Source organism: Panthera uncia (genome assembly GCF_023721935.1).
Source record: "Panthera uncia isolate 11264 chromosome E2 unlocalized genomic scaffold, Puncia_PCG_1.0 HiC_scaffold_20, whole genome shotgun sequence".
Lineage (NCBI taxonomy): Eukaryota > Metazoa > Chordata > Mammalia > Carnivora > Felidae > Panthera > Panthera uncia.
In genome coordinates, this window is record NW_026057589.1 from 12,768,270 (window position 1) to 12,787,466 (window position 19,197).

The 19,197-nt window shown below is 58.0% G+C and overlaps 1 protein-coding gene across 2 annotated transcripts in view; it reads left to right on the top strand.

Annotated features, from left to right (window-relative positions):
- Positions 1 to 19,197, top strand: part of VAC14 (VAC14 component of PIKFYVE complex) — a 102,917-nt gene that overhangs the window by 75,489 nt on the left and 8,231 nt on the right. For both annotated transcript variants that reach the window (XM_049622596.1, XM_049622595.1), the window contains exons 15-16: positions 17,105 to 17,279; positions 18,744 to 18,862. In XM_049622596.1, the coding sequence (XP_049478553.1) occupies positions 17,105 to 17,279; positions 18,744 to 18,862 (294 nt within the window). The remainder of the gene's footprint in view (positions 1 to 17,104; positions 17,280 to 18,743; positions 18,863 to 19,197) is intronic.

Consider the following 19,197-nt stretch of genomic DNA (forward strand, 5'->3'; position numbering starts at 1 on the left):
GGGTCAGCTGAATTCTTTCACGCATGAGGAAGCTGAGGCTCTGATTTTTCCAGTAACTATTTACCACGTGCTGCCTTTGTGGCACAGCCTGGGCTGGGCAGACCCGAGCCCATCCACCACAGTCTGCAGACAGGGACTCAGGTGGAACAGAAGCATCGCAGGGGGGAAAGCTCGGGCTAGCCAGGTGGGGGCAGGCGTCAAAGATTCACTCTCCACCAGGTCCTTCCTGTGACTGTTCCTGGAGCACCTGCCGTGTGCCGGGCTCCATGCCAGCCCTGTACACACACGAGACTGAGAGCCCGTTCCTCCCTTCGCCAAGGGGGCAGTCTAGTGACACGGGCAGACAGGTGACGAGTGACCAAGAAATGCGTGCCCTGGTGTTGGGATTCAAGCTCTGGAAGAAACATTGAGGTTGTGGGGGCTGGTCCTCAGGTTCAGGCTTGTGTTGAGGGGGGTACCCCACAGCTTCTGCGGAGCCAGGAAGCTGTGACCTGGATCCGATATTTTCTCGGAGCATAAAAGTGCCCTAGTTTTCCCTCTCCTCAGGCTCCGCTGAAGCTACGCCAAGAATTGGCTTTTAAAGGCTGCCTGAAATGTGGTTTGCAGCCAAAAATCTATAGAGCCGGTGCATTTGTGACCTTGTTGAAAATGCTTACCGAGGAAAATCAGGAGGGTAGGATTTGGGAATTTTTTTTTTTTCCTTTTTAAAATTAAAAAAAAAGAAAATCCATTTGGCCCTCCTCATCCTATCCCTTTGTCTCTTGGCACATGTTCTCCCCAGAATGCCCGAGTCCTCCAGCCGCACAGGGCTCATCCTTTCCATTTGTCCATACCTCCCCCACCTCCAATCCCTCTCCATCCCCCCACCCCCCATGCTTCAGGAATGAAAAATATCAAGTGGGTTAAAATAAGGAGCCTGGGTATAGCCCTGGAAATTAGGCCACAGCTGTCAGGCCAGGCAAGAGTCCTCTCTCTGAGAATGGAAGTGCCTGGAGCAAGCGCCCGGCCCCTCCCCTGTGAGGTTGGATAAGAGTCTCTTCCCCAGCTCAGGCCCCCCCCTCCCCAGGGGGTGGCCAGGAAATGCCATTTGTCATTGAGCGGACCAGTCTTAGTGCCCACTGGCGGGGACGCCGCAGTGGGCAGAACTAGTCCCTGTCCTCCCAGGGATAGTCACAAACACAAGCAGCGACGGTGGTCGGTGGGAACAGCTGGGGTGGGGGTGGTGCCCAGCCCCGATGGAGGAGTCTGGGAAAGCTTCTGGAAAGAGGTGCTGTCTAACTGAGCCGTGGAAGATAAGTGAGGACTAGCTGGGGGTGGGGGTGGGGAGGAGAAGGTGTTTCTGATGTAGCAAGCAGTCTGCTCAGAAGCGCGGTGGCCAGTGCCCTGACATCCCAGGGAGTGTGTGGCTGTGACCAGGCCCCCCGGCTGCCTCACGAGCAGGCCTGAGGTACCCACTGAGCCACTGAAGGGCCTGAGCAGGTTCAGAAAACTCTCTCCACCTGCTATGAGTGTGCACAAGACCCTGAGAGGAGAAACCACTGATACGGGGCCACCCCTAGTCTTTGGGATGACACTGAAGGTGGCTGGCCTCCAGAGCCCAGTGCCCTTCCAGTGAATGGAAGGGAAGTGGGGCCCAGGGCTCACAGGATGCAGGAGGATAGTGACGAATGTGCTATAGTTGTGACCTTATGGTCTCTCCCTGACCATTAGCCTCATAAAACACCAAAGGCTAGTTAAGGAGTGGCTCAGGAAGCTTGCTTGACAAGGGATCTGGCTGCTCCATCATTCTAGAAGACGGTGCTGCCAGGACCAGCAGTTTGAGCAGATAATCTGGACTAAACTTAAAACTTTGCCGGCACCCCAGACATCCCTGCCCCAACTTGTTTGACTCTTCAGGAGACACTACCTTCAGCCAGTTAATTCCAGGCGCCTGTGAATTGAGCCAACTTGCTTTGTCCGGTTATTTCTCTGGAGAAGAGTCAGCTCTTTCCTTCCTCCCACGTGAGCTGAGCCCCTCCTTTGAGCCGTTTCCTGAAGGAGACCCCCTGCCCACCTCTGTCAGTAGCCCCTGGCCCAAACAGTTGGCCGGTTCCTAGCATTACCTCACTTCCTTCCTGCCCTTGAAGCCTGAGCGGCCACCTGGGTCCAATTCTTTCTGCTTCTCCCAGCCCCCCAGTAGCATGTAATTGGTTTCTTAGATCTTCAGCTGTGCACCCCTTCTGTGAGTATTTCCCGGTCCCTTGACCCTCCGCAGGAAAACCCATGATCTTACTGCCATGGGGACCCCGAGGTGAGGGGCCGTGAAGAACTGGCTGCTCCATTATTTCCCTGTCCCTGCTGTCCCCCCTGCTGTCTCTCTGCTCTCTCTCGTGCCAGTAGTGCCTGAGATAGCAGTGGTGCGTGCTGCCACTTTCTGTCCCCGGCCCCCCACTGCAGCCCAAGGTCACACTTTCCCCAGGATGGGGCTCTGGGACTGGTGTCACTGAGCAGCTGCCCGGTGAGATCTGCCCCCGGCTTGGTTTCTGTGATGAGTGTCTGTAATTACGGTTCTCAGAAGGTCGCAGCTTCCATTGCATTTCTGCGGTGTTTGGAGAAAATGTCAAGCCTCTCCACATGTTCCGTCTTCCCAAACCAGCACAATGGCAGGGCAGAAGGGGAGAGGGGGGAGGCCCGGAGGAAGGAGGGCAGGACGGACAGACCCCGGCAAGGGCCCACGGCGCAGTCCCACAGCCGTGCCACTCCCCAAGGGCCGGGAGCCCTGCCAGGGAGGACGCCTCCCTGAGAGGTCACCATCTGAGTCCTCCTGCTGCGACAGCCCCCCTGCTACTCCCAGTCCACCCTCGCCCTCAGCCTTGACTTGGTTCTGCCCGACTGCTCAGGAGGGGTATCTGGAAGGTTAGCCCCAGACCTTCTGTCCTTCTTCTGGAAGAGGTGGTTGTGTGAGGCCATAGCGACGCTGTCAGCAACAGCCCAGAGGGTGGCCTTGCTGTCCACAGCTGTGGGCCCGTGTGGACTCAGGTCTCACCCTGTGCGGCTGCTCACACCCACCACACCGGGCTCCGTGGGTGCAGGGCAGCCCTCCTGCTCTGATTGAAGGCAGGGGCTTCATCTCCATTGAGAAGACTTTCCTCTTCTCGTGATTCTCTTTCAGGAGAAGGCCTCCCCGTAGTAGGCACTCCTGCCTCAGAACCGAGCCTGGCCGGTTCTCCTGCTCGTATTATGCTAATCACTCCTTGCAAACAGGCAGACTTTGTAGGAGGTTTGCCTGGTTTCAGATGAAACCTACGCCTTTGAAGCAAAGAGCCACAGTAGCTAAAAATACCATCTCCCGGCTGTTGATCCTCTCATTTGTAAAATGCATGTTTCCATTGTTAAATCTGCAAATCTGCAGCAGCCCCCACCCGGGAGAGAGACTCTGCCGTCTCCGCTGGAGGCCTGGGGCGTGAACACCCTCTAAGGAGGCGCCCCTTCCTGGCACCCTTCTCCCTTTCTCTGCCCCTGAGACTGTCCATGATGGAGTCCAGACGATCCCCAAATGTATAGGATTCTAATGTCTTTTTTTTAATTTTTTTTATTTTTTTGTTTTTAATGTTTATTTATTTTTGAGACAGAGACAGAGTATGAACGGGGAAGGGTCAGAGAGAGAGGGAGACACAGAATCCGAAGCAGGCTCCAGGCTCTGAGCTGTCAGCACAGGGCCCGACGCGGGGCTCGAACTCACGGGCCATGAGATCATGACCTGAGCCGAAGTCAGACGCCCAACCGACTGAGCCGCCCAGGCGCCCCTAGGATTCTAATGTCTTTATCTATCATTTAAAAAAAAAAAAAAAAAAAAAAAAAAAATCTAAGCCATAGAAGATAAAAACCAAAACGGTGCAGAAGATACAGCATAATATGTAAAAGACCCTCCACCACGTCCTCCTCCTCCTCCAGGAGTAGACTCTCTTTTAGTTTCAAGGAATTACTTACAAAACTTTGTCTTTGCATTTGTAAATACACAGTTCGGCTAAGTTTGGTTTTAGTCGTGGTCATGGCTTTCCAGCAGTGGATTCGGGACTCAGGATCGCCCTGCAGCCTGCCTCGTTTTCACTCACGCAGGCATCATTCAGCAGAACGCACCTCCCTCAGGACCCTCAGCTCGCTTGCTCACTGCACTCTAAGCTCTAAGCCAAAGCAGAGTGGCTTGAGGTCACCCTCCCTTATTAAGGTCACCACACTGCCGTGTTCAACTCCATCGTATAGTTCCCTGTGTGAGGTGGCCTGATCTCTGCTCCGTGGCAGTGGTGGGTGCCAGGGGAGGGCAGGATGGCTGTTCCCTAGCAGGCCCCTTGCCTGGCCCAGCTCTGCCGAGGGGAACCTGGTCTGTGATCGGGCCCTGGGACTCCAGATGCCTGCAGACACTTTCCCCAGAGGGACTTCCACAGACCACTCCCACCAGGGACCCTTTCTTGCTTTTGTGCATTTAATCTGGTGCAGATTTCCTGGACTGGAAAGGAACATTGGGATGAAAAGCCCATTTCATGCATCTTAAAACTCCCTGAAAATGACTGATCACGAGAGGAATTTTTTCAGCCTCCTGGCAGGGGGTGGAGGAGCGTACGAATAAGAGACACCCCCCCACTTGATCTGGCCACAAAGAACTGAAGGAGTCCGTCCTTGCTGTCTTTATCCGGTCACTTCTGCTGTGGCCCTTCCTTCCTCCCAGCCCTTTCACTCTGATCTTTTTACCATTTTCCAAGAGACGCAGCAGTCAGGCTGCTGTGATATTTGCTCTTTGTTACCAGCAGTGGGTATTAGTGTTTCACTTCCCGTTCTGTTTCTGACGTTTATCTCCGTGCCCTTTAAGTGAGTACTTGTAAAGAGCTACAGAGAGCAATCTCACTTTATAATATTTCATAAAACCCCCAAGACTAAAGATTTGAAGGCCAGAAAGGCACGTTTGGCCTGTGCCCAGTGCAGCGGCTGGTGAGCTGAGTTTCCTCCCCTGGGGCATCCGAGGCTGGAGGGACACACCAGCGCGTGACTGCCAAGGGACTGCAGCCTGAGACGAGGGTGGCAGCACAGATTTGGCCTGACAGTTGCCCTCCTTTTCCTTCCGTTGGACAGAGCACGTTGGGGCTGCGCACAGCTAGCGGGGCCCCTCAGGTGGAGACCAGCAGGGAAATAGCAGAAGACCAGGCAGAAACTTCAGAAGGCCAGGACCGGGCTCTGGGGAGGTGAGGGTATGTCATGAGAAGGACAGCAGCCGGGGCCTCACACCCAAAGTTCCAAGGCTGCGCATCCTTTGGGACTGCTAGTAAAATCTCCGCATTTCTCCCGGCCAGTGGCACCACTGAGCTTATGGCAGTGGCTCTGGGGAAGCCGTTTGGGGGCCGGGGTTCTCAGTTCCGACTGTGAAGCCTGTTAAGAATACAGATCGCTACTCCCTGGGGTGGGCCTGAGCGTGGTCTTAGTATCCCATATGGTCTTCAGGTGACTCCCAATATATAGCCAGGTTGATGGGTCTCTTGGTAGGATGCTGTTCCTTGCTTGGAGGGCCTTTCCAGTTCTGACCGGAAACTGTATGACCTTGTGGGTGGGCGAGGACACTGATGGGCCATGGGGTCGTGGCTCCCCCCTGAGAAGTGTGGAGCCCCAGGGCAGAGAAGTGAGACTGCCGCCAGAAAGCAAGATGGCACCCCCTGGTTGGAGCCATTCAGCCCTTAAAGTTACCACAGGAACATGAGCTGGAGGTGGGTCACTGTGATTACCCAGGACCCACAACCACAAGGACAGCCAGCCCATTTGGATGAGGAATTTGGGGAGGGAGGCGCTCTGGCCTCAGTGCAGTGACCACGTGAACAACCGGCTGCTGGGCTCGAGTCGGTTGCAGGGCTTTAAGGTTAGAAGGGCAGAGTTGTAGGGAGGCCTCGATGTGTGGGCTCAGTGCCAGGCAAGGTGGAAGGGAGACCCCGCCATCTGTAAATGTTCGTGGTCATACAAGTAGCAGTGGGGAGTGATCCGTTGGCCTGGAACAGAGGACTAGTTTGGGAATAGTGGGATGAAGTAATGGAAAATGTGGACGGAGCACCTTGCTAACAGGTAATGTTTGGAACAAGGGGAGTCCCCAAGCCATTCCCACGTATGATGGGACAGTCCTGCCCGGGCTCCTCTGGCTCCTGGCGCTTCCGTTACTTGCTTGCCTTATTCCTCAGAAGGTCACACCAGTGGTTTGAAGAGGGAAATGGCGGAGATGTGGGGGGCCTTTCCCTCACCTGTCCTAAGACTCTCTGTGTCTCTGCTTGTCTATTCTACCTGGTGAATGTGTCCCAAGCTATCAGGTAAAGGGATGTCTTTGCGCCGGACATTGGAGTCACGAGGAATTAGAGCTCTCCGTCAGGCGGAAAGAAGGGCTGGGCCAGGGAGGGGAGGCCTGTGTCCTGTAGGTGACACACGGCATGGGAATGTTTGGCAGAAGAGAACATGAACTCCGGGTCAGGGACTCTGCTCCACTACGGGCCTGGAAGCGTGGCCTTGGACCAGTGCTTGGCTTCATTTGGTTCCTCTGTCCCATGAGCACATGACCCCTGAGGACCTCCGTGCACCTGGCTGGAAGTTGGCAGGGGCCTGGATGGGCAGGCACATCTGGGGCCTGAAGCCCGTTTGCCAGGCTGTCTGCGTGTTGGCCTTAGGGCAGCGTGAGGCCACTTCACAGGCAGGGAGGCTGAGCATGTCCTTGGGAGGAAATCCTGCCTGAGAAGGGTAGGAGCTCAGGGGGCTTCAAAGGGCGAGAAAGTCTCCCTCCGTGGTTCTGTCATGGCCAACCCAGGGGCTCCCAGGCATGTGGGGCTCAGAGATGCTGTTTCCCTGGCAGCGTAGGCCTGTGGTCAGAGCACCAGCACTCGTTGTAGTGACATTCCCCCTCCCCCTCAGACCTCAGGCAACAGCCGGCCTGGGACCCACACTCAGGAGCCACGGCTTCTAGCAGAGGTTTCTGGGAAGCTGCTGATGGAGTCACCCCCACCCCTGCCAACCAGATCTGAGCCTGGGTTCTGGTGGCAGAGCTGTGAGTGCAGTTCCTGACTCTGCCTCCTACCCACCCCTAGGAGAAAAACCATCACCCCAGCAGGTCAGAACTAAGTGTGGGCACAGGTCAACACTGTCCTGGCCAGATGTGGCCGGTGTGGTCATTGCCTGCCATCCACAGAGGTAGCCCCAGGTTGAGGGTCTGGTAGAAGCAGCTGGTTGGCAGATAAACTTCCCCAAAGCCACAGGAAGGTTCTGGAGAAATTCAGGCCCCAGGCATCAGAGGGCCCGGTGATATCTGTAGCCAAGGTGCCCCCCAAACCATCTGTCGTCCAGAAAACCTGTGCCTCGGCACCTGTGGCAGCCGGGCCCTGAGACCTACGGGCTGGGTGTGTGGCCAGGCAGCAGCTAAGCGCATGGGGCTGGGCCACCACACGGGGCCTTGGCAGGGCTCTAATCCGTGCTCCGTTTTCATTCTCTGCTGAAATAACACCCGGCCCACGTTAATGGGATTCAGGGTACATGGCCTGCCCCGTGTAGAGAAAGCGTTCACAAGTGTGTGCTGTGTGTGGCTGTTACTGGGCAGGAACCTCTGTGACAGGAGAAGGTGGGAGCCGGCCGTTCTCGAGGGCTGGGTGTGTGTCAGTGTTTCTTGGAATTGACTGTTGTGGAGACAACAGGATTCCCTTTAGTGACCCTTCCCTTTGTTTTCATTTTTCCACTTGCTCAGCGTTCAAAATCGAAATGCTCCTGAGCTGTGAGCTTCCCCCACCGAGGGTTGGAGGCCTGGAGGGGCGGCCTCCAGCTCATACCACCTCCCCCACCTCCCAAAAGCACCAACACAACTCAGCCGGGCCCCCGGGGTCTTCCCTGCTTGTCTTGTGGTGTCCCAAGAACCTCCAGCACAGGATCCCACCCCTGCCATCTGACCTGCTTCCAGCCATATTCTGGGGTATCTCCATGTGGGATAGAAGATGAAGCCTCTTTTCTGGGACACAAACCCGGACCTTGTCTGTAAGTCAGACACCTGCTCATCTGACCTCAGAGGCCCCTTCTCAAAGTGCTTCAGCTAGAACCAGACTCTTTACAGAACCCCCGATGCAGGGCTCAAAGCCCAGCCGGCTCCCTGGGCCCGAGCATGCAGTTCCTCATGCAAACCAGATTCCACAGCCGAAGTAATCCAAGCCACCTCTCTCCTCCTGGCAATTAATCTTCTATTCCGGAAGTGTCCGTCCCCGTTGCCCACAGGGGCCCAGCCCTGGGCCAGTCCTCGTACACTTTCAGGCACATTGTGCCTTGGGAAGCGTAGGTTAAGGAGGAGACGTTCAAGTGAGGAAGGAGATTGTGGAGAATTAGCAAGGGTGAGGCAGGAGAGGGGTAAAGGCCCTCTCAGGGGTCCTGGATGGGGACAGCTCAAACAAAGGCCTGAAGGGGTCTAGAGAGTTCTGTATGGATGAACAGTGGGAGACGGGCTTGGCCAGATTGATAAGAGCACAAGGAAAATGGGGCCCAGTCTGTCAGCTGAGCCATGTGTAGGAGACGGCTTCTGTCCTGAGGAATAGGTGGAGCCCCTCACATGGCAGCAAGGGCCACCTGACCACCCAGGCAGTGTAGGAGGCAGGAGTCACCTCTCCTGGTTCTGCCCCACTGTCATCTTGGTCCCTAGAGACAACCCCAAACCTGGAGAGGGGTTGGCTCAGAACAAGGTGGCTTCCAGGAGGCCATGGTTTTCTTAGCCACTCCCATCCAGATGAGCCTTCCCTGGGGGGGGTCTCCGGATGAGCCCAGCCAGGTGTCTGTGGCCCCCAGGAGCCTGGCCACACTGCTCTTTAATAGAGGAACAGAGACCTGAGTAGAGAAAAGACCCTTTTCTTCCTCTTCCCCATCGTGCTGTGCCCCTCCCTCCATGCCTTTCCACCAGCTCCCAGCAAGACCCAGAAAAACAAGTCCTTGTGCCTCCTCCCATCCCCACCACCCCCCCCCCCAAAGAAACTTTTAAACGTATCAGACACATTGCACATTGCACGATGAATTTTTAAGGCATGAGTTGGCAGGGTTACCATGGCTGCCTCTGCCCTGAGGGGCACACTGTTGAGGATTGATTGAAATAAATAAAACAGATTTACAATTTTCATACTTGGGAAGCAGGGAGCTGGAAGGGAAGAGGAGTGTGGGGTGGGGAGAGGTGGGGGCAGTGACGCTCTGGAGCTTTCTGAACTTCAGAGGGGAGGCCACTGCTACCTCCCACTCTAAGTTACCCTGACCTGAAAGCTGCTTTCCCTTTAAGTTCCTAAAGGATCCCAGCTGTCGGGCAGGGACGGGCACAGGGCGGGAGGGGCCTTTCCAGTGGGAATGGTGGTGATGGCTCCGGGCCCCTGTGTTTTCTGTGCTTGACATGATGCTCTCCACTTCAGAGCTACAGCTGTGAGACTCTAGGCATCTCCCAGGAAAGCCCATGTCCCCTTGGCCTTAGACCACTGAGGGGATGCGGACCCCAGCTAGCAGCCAGAGTAGAGAAGTGAAGGCCTGTCCCCCCATGCACAGTGTTGGCCTGATCAGGACACAGGTGCTTGGGATGCAGATGAAGGAGGCCCAGCTGGAGGGAGAGGGGAAAACTGAGCAGAAATGGCTCCGCCCTGCTGCCAAGGACACCTGCACAAGAGGCATATGAACTTGTTCCTCACCCCGGTGGGCCTGGCCCTGAGGCCACCCGGCAGGGGGCCGTGGGGCCCACCCCACCGTGAGCTTTCCTCAGAGGCAGCGTCTAGTTTCGGCCTCAGCAAAGGAGCTAGGACAAGGCCTGCCTGCCCAGTCACCTTCCAGGCCCCAGCAGAGCGAGACCCCACAGCTGACCATCCCCTCCCCAGAGAGCCAAGCCGCAGGCCAGGGCCCACCCGGCCTGGTGCGGCTGGAGGCCCAGACCTGCCCGGGCCGGACCCGGGGGCCCCAGGTGGCCCCCTGATGCCATAGCACAGAAGTGGAGGTGAGGCGGGGTGGCGTCCAGTGGGCCGTTGTAGGAGCCACAAGCAGACCTTCCTGTCTGTATCAGGGAAGCCACTTACTAGGCCTGGCCCAGCAGGAGGTGCCCGTGGAATTGACCACATCGCCCGCTTCCCCTGTGGCACTAATGGTTCCTCGGGGTCTGGAGGGTTCATCCCCTTGATCGCACAGGAGACGGGGGAGGGGGCATTAAAGAGCTGGGACCCACCCTCTCGAGACTAATTCTGAGTTCTGTGTTCATCGCGGGGCAGTTGGCACCGAGAGGCAGCAGGGCTAATGCAGGAATGGCGCATGAGTAGCAACTGGGGGAGGTCGGGGGCAGGAGGTAGGTTCTCCAGCTCGTCTCTCGACATGGGCGTCTCTTTCCACTCAAGTGTGCTGTTGTCCAGACTCTCCCCACCAGGCCAGCTGTTCTGTGTCCCTGTACTGGCAGCCTTCTCATTCGTTTGGGACAGTCAAAAATGGGAAAGGCCCCCATCTCCCCTTAAACTTCTTTTGACTCTGTCTGGTGCCCTCACCCTGTCCGGTAGCCTTGGGCCGAGTCGCCATCGAGGCAGGCTGTGCCCACCAGCAGCATGACAGCCAACACGGTGGGGTCACCCGGCAAGGGGGGCGCTCCTGGGCCCTCTGGGCTGAGCGCTCACCCCAGGCATCCCCTCCGTGGGTCAGACACATCGTCTGCCTCTGCCTTTTGTCTCTCTTTAAAAAGCCAGGCTTGTGGAAGGAGAGGGGAGGGGAGGGGAGAGGAGGGCAGCAGCCCCCACCACCCCATGAGTGTAGATGAGCTCACTCTGCCTCCCTGGCCGGCCCTCAGCTCTGGGCTCCGTGTCAGAACGATTGGGGGCGGGGGTGTGGGGGGCATCAGCGTGCCCTTACTTGGGGACCAGAGCAGGAGGAGAGCCCCAGGAGGGAGCCAGCGTGCGTGTCTTGCAAATGGGCCGGGACTGATCGGCTGACAGTGAAAGGGGCGACAGCTTCTGGCCGTGACAGTCTTGCTGGTCTTGTTTTCAGAGGGCGCAAGGAAGCGGGGTCATGGGAAGAAGTGTTACATCTTCCCTGAATCTACACGGCAGAGTTCAGATTCCCCAGAGCACAGCGTGGCAGGGAGCCAGAGTGCTTCCTCCCCAGGAAGGGTACCCAGGCTGGGGACTCTGCCCTCCAGGACCCCCACCCTGCTACGGGCCCCTGCTCCCGCACATGGGCCTGGCCCTGGGAAGAGCCCACTCTCCAGCTACCCCCCTCATTTGGCCCTGCCATGCGCCTCCCCAGGCCCTGGGGTGCATCTGTCCTCAAGGGAACTGCTCACCCCCCCTTTCCCCTCTCCCACTACCAAAACAGGCCTCCTCAGCGCTGAACCCTGTGCCTCATGCCCTGCCCAGCCCCACTGAATGAACTGTGTGACAGTGGGACCGGCCACTTGGAGAGAGGCATCTGGAGGCAGCAGCAGCCCCCACCTTGCACCCTCAGACAGCAGTGTTCCCCTCTTCTTTCCTGCTCTGCACTTGGCCCCGATGGGGGCAGGGTGGGGCTCAAAGCCACTGGGCAGGTCTTATCCTCCAAATCAAGTCTTGGCCTTGCCCGAGTTGGTGGCCTGAGCAGGTCCCTAGAGGAAAAGCAGCATGTGGCCCCTTTCCCGCTCCCAGGACAAGCTGAAGGATGAGCGCCAGACTCCCTGTTGGCCTAGTGGGGGCTGGCCTCTGCCTGTGCCTTTCTCCCATGAGGTGGGCAGCAGCTGTTGCCTCACGGGCGGGACTTCTGGCCGTTCTGGAGCCACCTGATACCTTCCTCCTCCTACCTGCTCTGGCCCACACATCCCCTCAAGCAGGGGCCGTGCGTGGGTGTCGGAGAGGGGGCTGGGGAGAGCATCTGCCACTGTGGCCGGTGTCCATTCAGGGCCAGAGTCTGGTGCACGTGGACACTTGGCCAATGTTAGTGGTTGGCGGCAACACAAAGCTCACACCGGTCTGGCAAGTGTTGTGCAGCCATTTCCAGGCCAGCCCTGCACCAGAGTGCCCGCCCCTGGCCCTGCCATAGGCCTTGGCCTTTTGAAGTCACCCCCAAAGAAGGCACCTCTCTGGGCAAGGCGGCGTCATCTCAATCCAATAGGGAAGAGAAAGTGAGGGTCCCTGTCTTGGATCAGGCCGGAAGCAAGCTGCTCCCCTGAGAGCTCCTGGTATATAACAGAGGGACCAAGAGAACTGTTCCCTCCCCGACACGAACCCAGACCCAGAAGTAGGGGAACAGCTGCCCAGGCAGGCAGCAGGAGGCTGGAGGAGGGGGAGGCAGAGCCCATGTGTGGGGCTCTGGCTACGTACCCACAGCCACCTCCAGGCAAACACGTGGGCCCCTGTCCTGAGGTGGGCCTCCAGGCTGCTCCCTCCCGGTCCCCAAGTAGGATTCCTCCTGCCTCATCTCTCTACCTTGTCCCCAAGCATTCTGCAAGCCATTGTCTCATGATGAATAGCACTTTAATGTGAGTATTAAAAGTACAGGCAAGTGTTTAATGTTTGCAAGCTGTGTTCCATTATTGATGCTGTGCTGGAGAGCCAGGCAGGCAGCTCAGGCGGGGCTGGGGCTCAACAGAGAGGCGATGGTTCAGCAGCCCTGCGAGGCGGCCATCTGCCAGGCCACCACGGGGCGTGGACGGGCACCAAGGAGGCAGAAGAGGAACAGGAGCTCAGGTTCTGGAAGTGGACTTTTCTGGGTCCGGATCCTCCGCTCCTTGTCCCCTGATCAGCTGTGTGCCTGGCAGCGTGGTGCTCTCCGTGTGGAGTGACGGGTGTACCCCCTGCCCGGTGTGTGAGGACTCCTCGAGATGACACACGAGGACCCTAGGGCTGGGCCTCTGGAATCGGAGGCCACCTTTGCAGGCCATGTCATGGAGTCGAGGTTGAAGTGAAAAGTGGGTGCCCACTCGACCTTCTTACTTAGGAAGAGGAATCAGCATCCTCTTCCTGTTCAGCTATTCAGAACTCTCCAGGGTATGGCCCAGCTGACCTCCCCAGATTCACCTTCCCCTCCCCCAAAGATGCCCAGGACCCATTGAGCCTGCGGCGACTGGAGCTGCTGTTCTTTCACATCACCCCTTGCCCGTCCCACTGGGGCTCCTGTAACACCCTCAGCACGGTGCCTGGCGTGCGGTTAAGAGCTTCCAGTGAGCTAGCTAATATTTCTTTGTTCCTGCCTTCTGGAGGCATCGTGTCCCAGCAGTCTTGGAATTGTTTTTCTTCTCCCCGATTTGGGGTGACCTTGGGATGGGATGGCAAAGGCTGGATAAGACAAGACAGCCCCTGCCTCTGCATACCTCCCTCTCTCCTGCCCCAGCCACAGTGGTAGGGGGCAGAACAGCCCTTCCTGGGGCAGAGGAGACAACCCCGCTGAAGCAAACATCCAGAGGCTTGAGGCTGGATGGGGTGTGTGCCCCCCACCGCTGCACCTCTCCAGGGTACGTCTTCCCAGCTTCCCTCCCTTCACCTCTTGTGGTGATTTCATGAGTGGAGCTTGGGGGAGGTTCCTTGGTGCTACGTATTGTTGCCGTGTCCCGACAGCACGGGTTCAGGGGTCTCCACTGAACTAGCCTCCCACATTCCTTAGGCGGGGCAGCCAGGCCCTGGGTGATAAGGGGGGAAATGTAGCATCTGGGAGGCTGCTCTCTGCAGACAGGCCTGTGCACAGCATGCAGGGGCCTGCCCAGGATGAGCAGAGGGAGCGAGCTGGAGTGGCACACCGGAGTATTGCCGGGCCTTGACACGTCCATACCCTAAGGTTCAGCAGTGGTTATTGAGCAGCTACTCAGTGCCATGCCCTTGTCATGAGGTCACAGCAGGGCCCTGCCCTTTGTAGCTCACATTCTAGAGTGAGAGACAGCTAGGACCCTGTAAACAGTCTGTCAGATGATCCAGGTAGTGAGAAATGCTCAGAAAAGACACAGAACTTTCCTTAGAAAGGGCTGGTGGGAGATGAGCCCTGGACAGAGGCCTCCCCCGGCCCGGAGTTAGAGCTGACAGCTCAACGACCAGAGGGGGCTGGCCACGCGCTGGTCCCTCGGCAGAGCTTTTCCAGGCCAGGGCAGAGGTCAGGAACGGAAGGAAAGCACAAGGGGCCAGCATGCCAGGAGTGAAGGAGGAATATTAAGAGCTGAAGTTGAAGAGAAGTGACCAGAAGGTGTGAGATCCTGGAGGCATGGCAAGGAGCCATGCCATGTTTGTTTGGATCCAGTGGGAAGTCACTGGGGAGGGGCGTGCTCTGTTTAGCACTTTTTAAGGCTTGCCCCAATGGCCAGTCCACTGGGAGGGTGGACTGTAGGGGTGAGAGAGGCAGCAGGGAGACCCGTGAGGAGCCGGCTTGGAATTGACCAGAAGAGATACCCGGACTGGCGGGCGCACTGGGCAGAGAGGCCAGGGGATTGAGGACGACTCCTTCCTTGGTTTGGGAGGAGCAGCTAGGTGGCCGCAGCAGTGACACCGCTTCCTGAGATGGGGAAGGCTGGGGCGGAGGCCTAGGGGGACCCAAAGAGTTGTGCTGTGACCCTGCCAAGTTTGAAATGCCCGTTGGACAGCTGCTGATCTAGAGACAGCCTTGAAAATAGAGGAGCTGGCTCAGCCACCAAGAGATGCAGACGAGAGAGAGACACAGTGCGCCTGCACAGAACCGGCACAACCCTAGAGGAGCAGCAGTTGCTGAAGAAGGGGAAAGCCGGGAGAGTGTGCTGTCACGGGTGGCAGGAGAAGAGCATTTCCAGAAAACTCTATCATCCCTCACCTTCTGTAGTGCATCAGTGTCCCTGGCTTCTGAGGGACACCAGGAGGCCAGGGCGCCCACCTGTCCTTACCACCACCCCCTTTGCTTGCCCTCCTGCACCTCCCCGACTGTCCTCTTGTGAGAGTGCCACCCCGGCCCTCTGGCTGCTACAGGTCCCTGCGCCCCGCGGTCCCTGGAGAGCGCTGCCTGGCAGAGCCTCAGCTGTTGGCCTCTGTCATGGAGACGGCAGCAGCTGCAGCCGACGGGCATTTGTGACCATTTGTCAGAATGCTCCCCTTCCTCCCTGGCCTGCCCTCCTGGAACATTTCTATCCCATAGCCCTGGAGACGGGGCTTATCCGGGGGTGGGAGGCTCAGGAGGGGACGGAAAGTGCTGTCTGTGCTCTACAGAAAGGCCAGGCTTCCTCCTGTGAGCTGGCTGTCACCCCAGCTAGGGTCCAGTCACCGTATACCGTGTACCCCCACATGAGCCATCCCTGGTCTCGGCAGCTCTCCTCTGAGTAGCCACCACTGTACAAGCAGGTATTACCCCCAGTTAGGTAAAGAAATTGTGGCCCAGAGACACTGGGGTCACCCAGCTGGTCAGGAGCCACCCAGGTGATGACAGAGCCCTTCCCACACCACCCTCCAGCCCCACCCCCCAACAGCCTTGTTTCCACTTCTCTGGTGGGTTCTTGCCCAAGGCTGCCGTTTCTAGCTGGGCCTGGGCTGGAGACGGCCTGCCCACTGTTTGCACTTCGTGGTTTGGCCTCTCCATTACCAAATGCTCTGGGATTTTTCTGGAGCCGGGGGTGGGGAAGAATCTTCTGCTGTCTGGCCCCAAGGCATGGCTGGTATTCAGAGGGAGGCAGGAAACCAGACCCTGATAAATGCGGAGTTTAGTGTGAGTTCGGTGACCTGGGATAGACATGTTTCAGGCATGTTGGCTCCAAATGTGATTCACGTTTAGCACACGAGACCTTGAGGCCTCAGACCTTTGTCCCCACAGGCTGGAGTCCTAATCTGTATACTTCCAGAAGCAGAGACCAGGAGACAGGCGGACAGACTGAACCCCAAATGGGAGGGGGTACCGTGCTGGTACAGTCAGGAGCTCAGTGGCCACACCCCTCCCCTCCAAGCCCCACCTGCCGGCTCCCTGGTTTGCCCTTCTGGATTTTTTTTTTTTTTTTTTAATTTATTTTTGGGACAGAGAGAGACAGAGCATGAACGGGGGAGGGGCAGAGAGAGAGGGAGACACAGAATCGGAAACAGGCTCCAGGCTCCGAGCCATCAGCCCAGAGCCTGATGCGGGGCTCGAACTCACGGACCGCGAGATCGTGACCTGGCTGAAGTCGGACGCTTAACCGACTGCGCCACCCAGGCGCCCCAACCCTTCTGGATTTTTAAGGAGCCTTGGGATCCCTGGACTCCCGACAGGAAGGCCCACTCGTACCCTCAAGGCCAGCCCTCCATGGGCACCATGGCACACTAGGGCGGTCACCAGGCTTCCTCCGAGTCTGTCCTTGAGACTTGCCTGTCACTGTTGACGTCATCTGGCCCAGGGACCCTGGAAAAATCTCCTTTTCTCCATTCTCTGGATTTCCTGTTGTCCTTTTAATAAAATGGAGACTCTTTTGCACGAAGCCCAAGTCTTATTCCCTGCAAGACTATTACTAGAGAAGAGGTGGCAGGAAGGAAAAGAGGCCCTAGCAAGTCCCTAGCTTGGCCCCTTGGTTAAGTCACTTTGTCTCCCTGTACCAGCGTTTCATTATCCAGGCAGCAAAGAGAAAACTCGGGGTTGTCATAGGGTTCGTTCATCCCACAAGCACCCCCTGAGCCCCTGCTACCGGCAGGCACAGTGTACTCCAGGTGGGGGTGCAGCTGCGAACAAAACAAACAGGTTCCTGACGCCAACGGGGAGGGCAGAGGACACGAATGACCGGTACGTGTGTTCTTTGTCACATGAAGATAATCTCTATCCAAAAAGTAAAGGTGGGAAAGGGTAGGGAGTAGCTTGGCATGTGGGGGGCATTGCTCTGGTATGCAGGAGATCGGAAAGGGAAGTTGGAGCTTCTGTGGTGATATCGGTAGGCAGAGGCCCACTGTTTCTCTCAGAATTCCATTTTGGGGCCTGGGGCAGGGAAGGGAGGTAAATCCAGCCTGTGGGGGCTCCGGAGTTGCTGAGCCAGGGTGAGCGGTGTTGGGAGGCACAGAGCCAGGCCCCAGTGACCCCCACAGGCCTCAGAGCTGAGGTTCCAGGCCAAACCCAGGAGAGAGCAGGTTGCCTCAGGATGCCGCGAGAGGGGATTCCTAGGTTAAGCCCAGAGGTTTCCGTAACCTCTCCTCTGCCTGTTTTCCAGGCAGCTCTGCCTCCTGCTGAACGCAGAGAACATCTTTCACTCGATGGCGGACATCCTGCTCCGAGAGGAGGACCTCAAGTTCGCCTCGACCATGGTCCACACTCTCAACACCATCCTGCTCACCTCCACAGAGCTCTTCCAGCTGAGAAACCAGCTCAAGGACCTGAAGACCCCGGTACTCCGTGTCCATGGGCTCGGGCCCTGGGTTTAATCCCGCATGCACTCGGGCACACAGCCGTGCTACCCCACCCCAAGGCCCCAGGAGGCTCGCAGACAGGAGACAGGATGAACTCAGATCTCCGGGTCGGGTGTAAACTACAGACTGCCCTGGGTTAGCTACATGGAAGTGGCAACCGTGGCAGTAAGTCCCAAGTGGCTTCCTTAGCCACCCACTGTGGAGATCCTTGCCCACGGAAGTCTCCGGACTCTAGGGTCCACATGCCCTCCGGATCCACCAAAGACAGTGTGTTTTCCACTCATTCATACCCCACCCCACTGTCCGAGGGGGTCACTGCCCCTTCGCAGAATACTCGAGTGGATTGGATTCTGGGACCATGTTCCGGGACCCAGCAGTTCATGCCACGCTGTCTGAGTCAGGTTTCTGGATGACAGCGTCGCCAGACATCAGGGGTTATTAGCCTCCACGCCCTCTTCCCTGGCCCTGTCCCCTCTTTCCAACAGTTAGACATGTCTGTCTCACAAGGCATCCTGTCCTAAGTCAAGGTGTCACAGCACTGCCCGGCTCAGGCTCCGGATAAGGAACCACCAGGGCTGATCAGAGAGAGCCCGGAGGCGCTCACCATCCTGTCATCCTGGGGGACACGGGTCAAGGGTCTCGCTTGGGTCAAGGGTCTCGCTCGGCCCAAGGGCAGGAGGCTGAACTGTCCTGGATGTGCCGGTGGCTCCAGGGCTTTCGTTCCCCGATGCGGGCTGTGGTCTCCACCCCACACCCTCCTTCCCAACTCACACGCTGCCTCCGCTCCCTCTCCGGGCGTCTCAAGGACCTCCAAGCCTGCATCGGGGCATCTGGGGCCAGGCAGCTCGGAATGATCCAGGCCACACCTCTGCCTTCTTCCTGTGGTTCTTTCCAGACATTCGCAGAGGACTTAAGAATTTTCCTCAGGGCAGGGGCTCCCTTCAGGGTGTGGGCTCAGCCTCTGGGCCGCTTCCTGAGTGCCAGGTGGGCTGCAGAGGAGGGAGGAGATGGCATCTGAAAATGAGACGGGATGCTGCCGGGGAGAGCCCAGGCCCTGAGGAAGCTTCCTCCCTGCCCACACCCAAGCCCTCCCCACAGCCCTCCAAGCCCCACAGGCTCCAGGACCACAGAGTTCTAGGAGGACAATTACCGTTCTTTGCCGAGGGCACAAATGCCAGCACAGAGGACGGGCTCACGCCTGACCAGGCCCTCACAGCCACCACCACGTGGCTCTGTGGGACTGGGAGTAATGACAGGGTCTGAGGAAGAGCTGTCAGCATTTCCTTTGTGACAACTCGTTCCCAGCTGGGCTGCCAAACACAGCCCTGGGTGCTGAGCTGTCTCCCCGGCGTTGGGCGAGGGCCCCTGGATCTCAGGCCCCGTGAGGACCCCGGGTGGGAAGAGTAGGGGCTCTGCCAGCCGCTCACACCTCTTCCTCCTCAGGAGAGCCAGAACCTGTTCTGCTGCCTGTACCGCTCCTGGTGCCACAACCCGGTCACCACGGTGTCCCTGTGCTTCCTCACCCAGAACTACCGGCACGCCTATGACCTCATCCAGAAGTTGTATCCTTCGTTCTCACTGTCCTTCCCGTCCAGCCACTGAGGGACAGGCGGGGGCCAAGTGCTCCCTTTCCGCCACACTCCTACCCCGTCCCTGTGCTCTGCCTCCAGGCCTTGTGACATGGGGACCTCCGAGGGCGTGGCCAGGGGTGCGCTGGGGAGAGCACTGTTGGCAGCGGATGGGGTCATCTAGGTCTTGTGGAGGGGAGCTGGCCCTGGAGAAACCTTGTAAGCCAGGCGTCGAGGCTGAGTGGGCCCAGCCTGGTGCTGACGGGTGCTGATGGAGCCACCTAGGTGAGAGGGCCCCGGGGGGGGGGGGGGGGGGGGGGGGGGGGGGG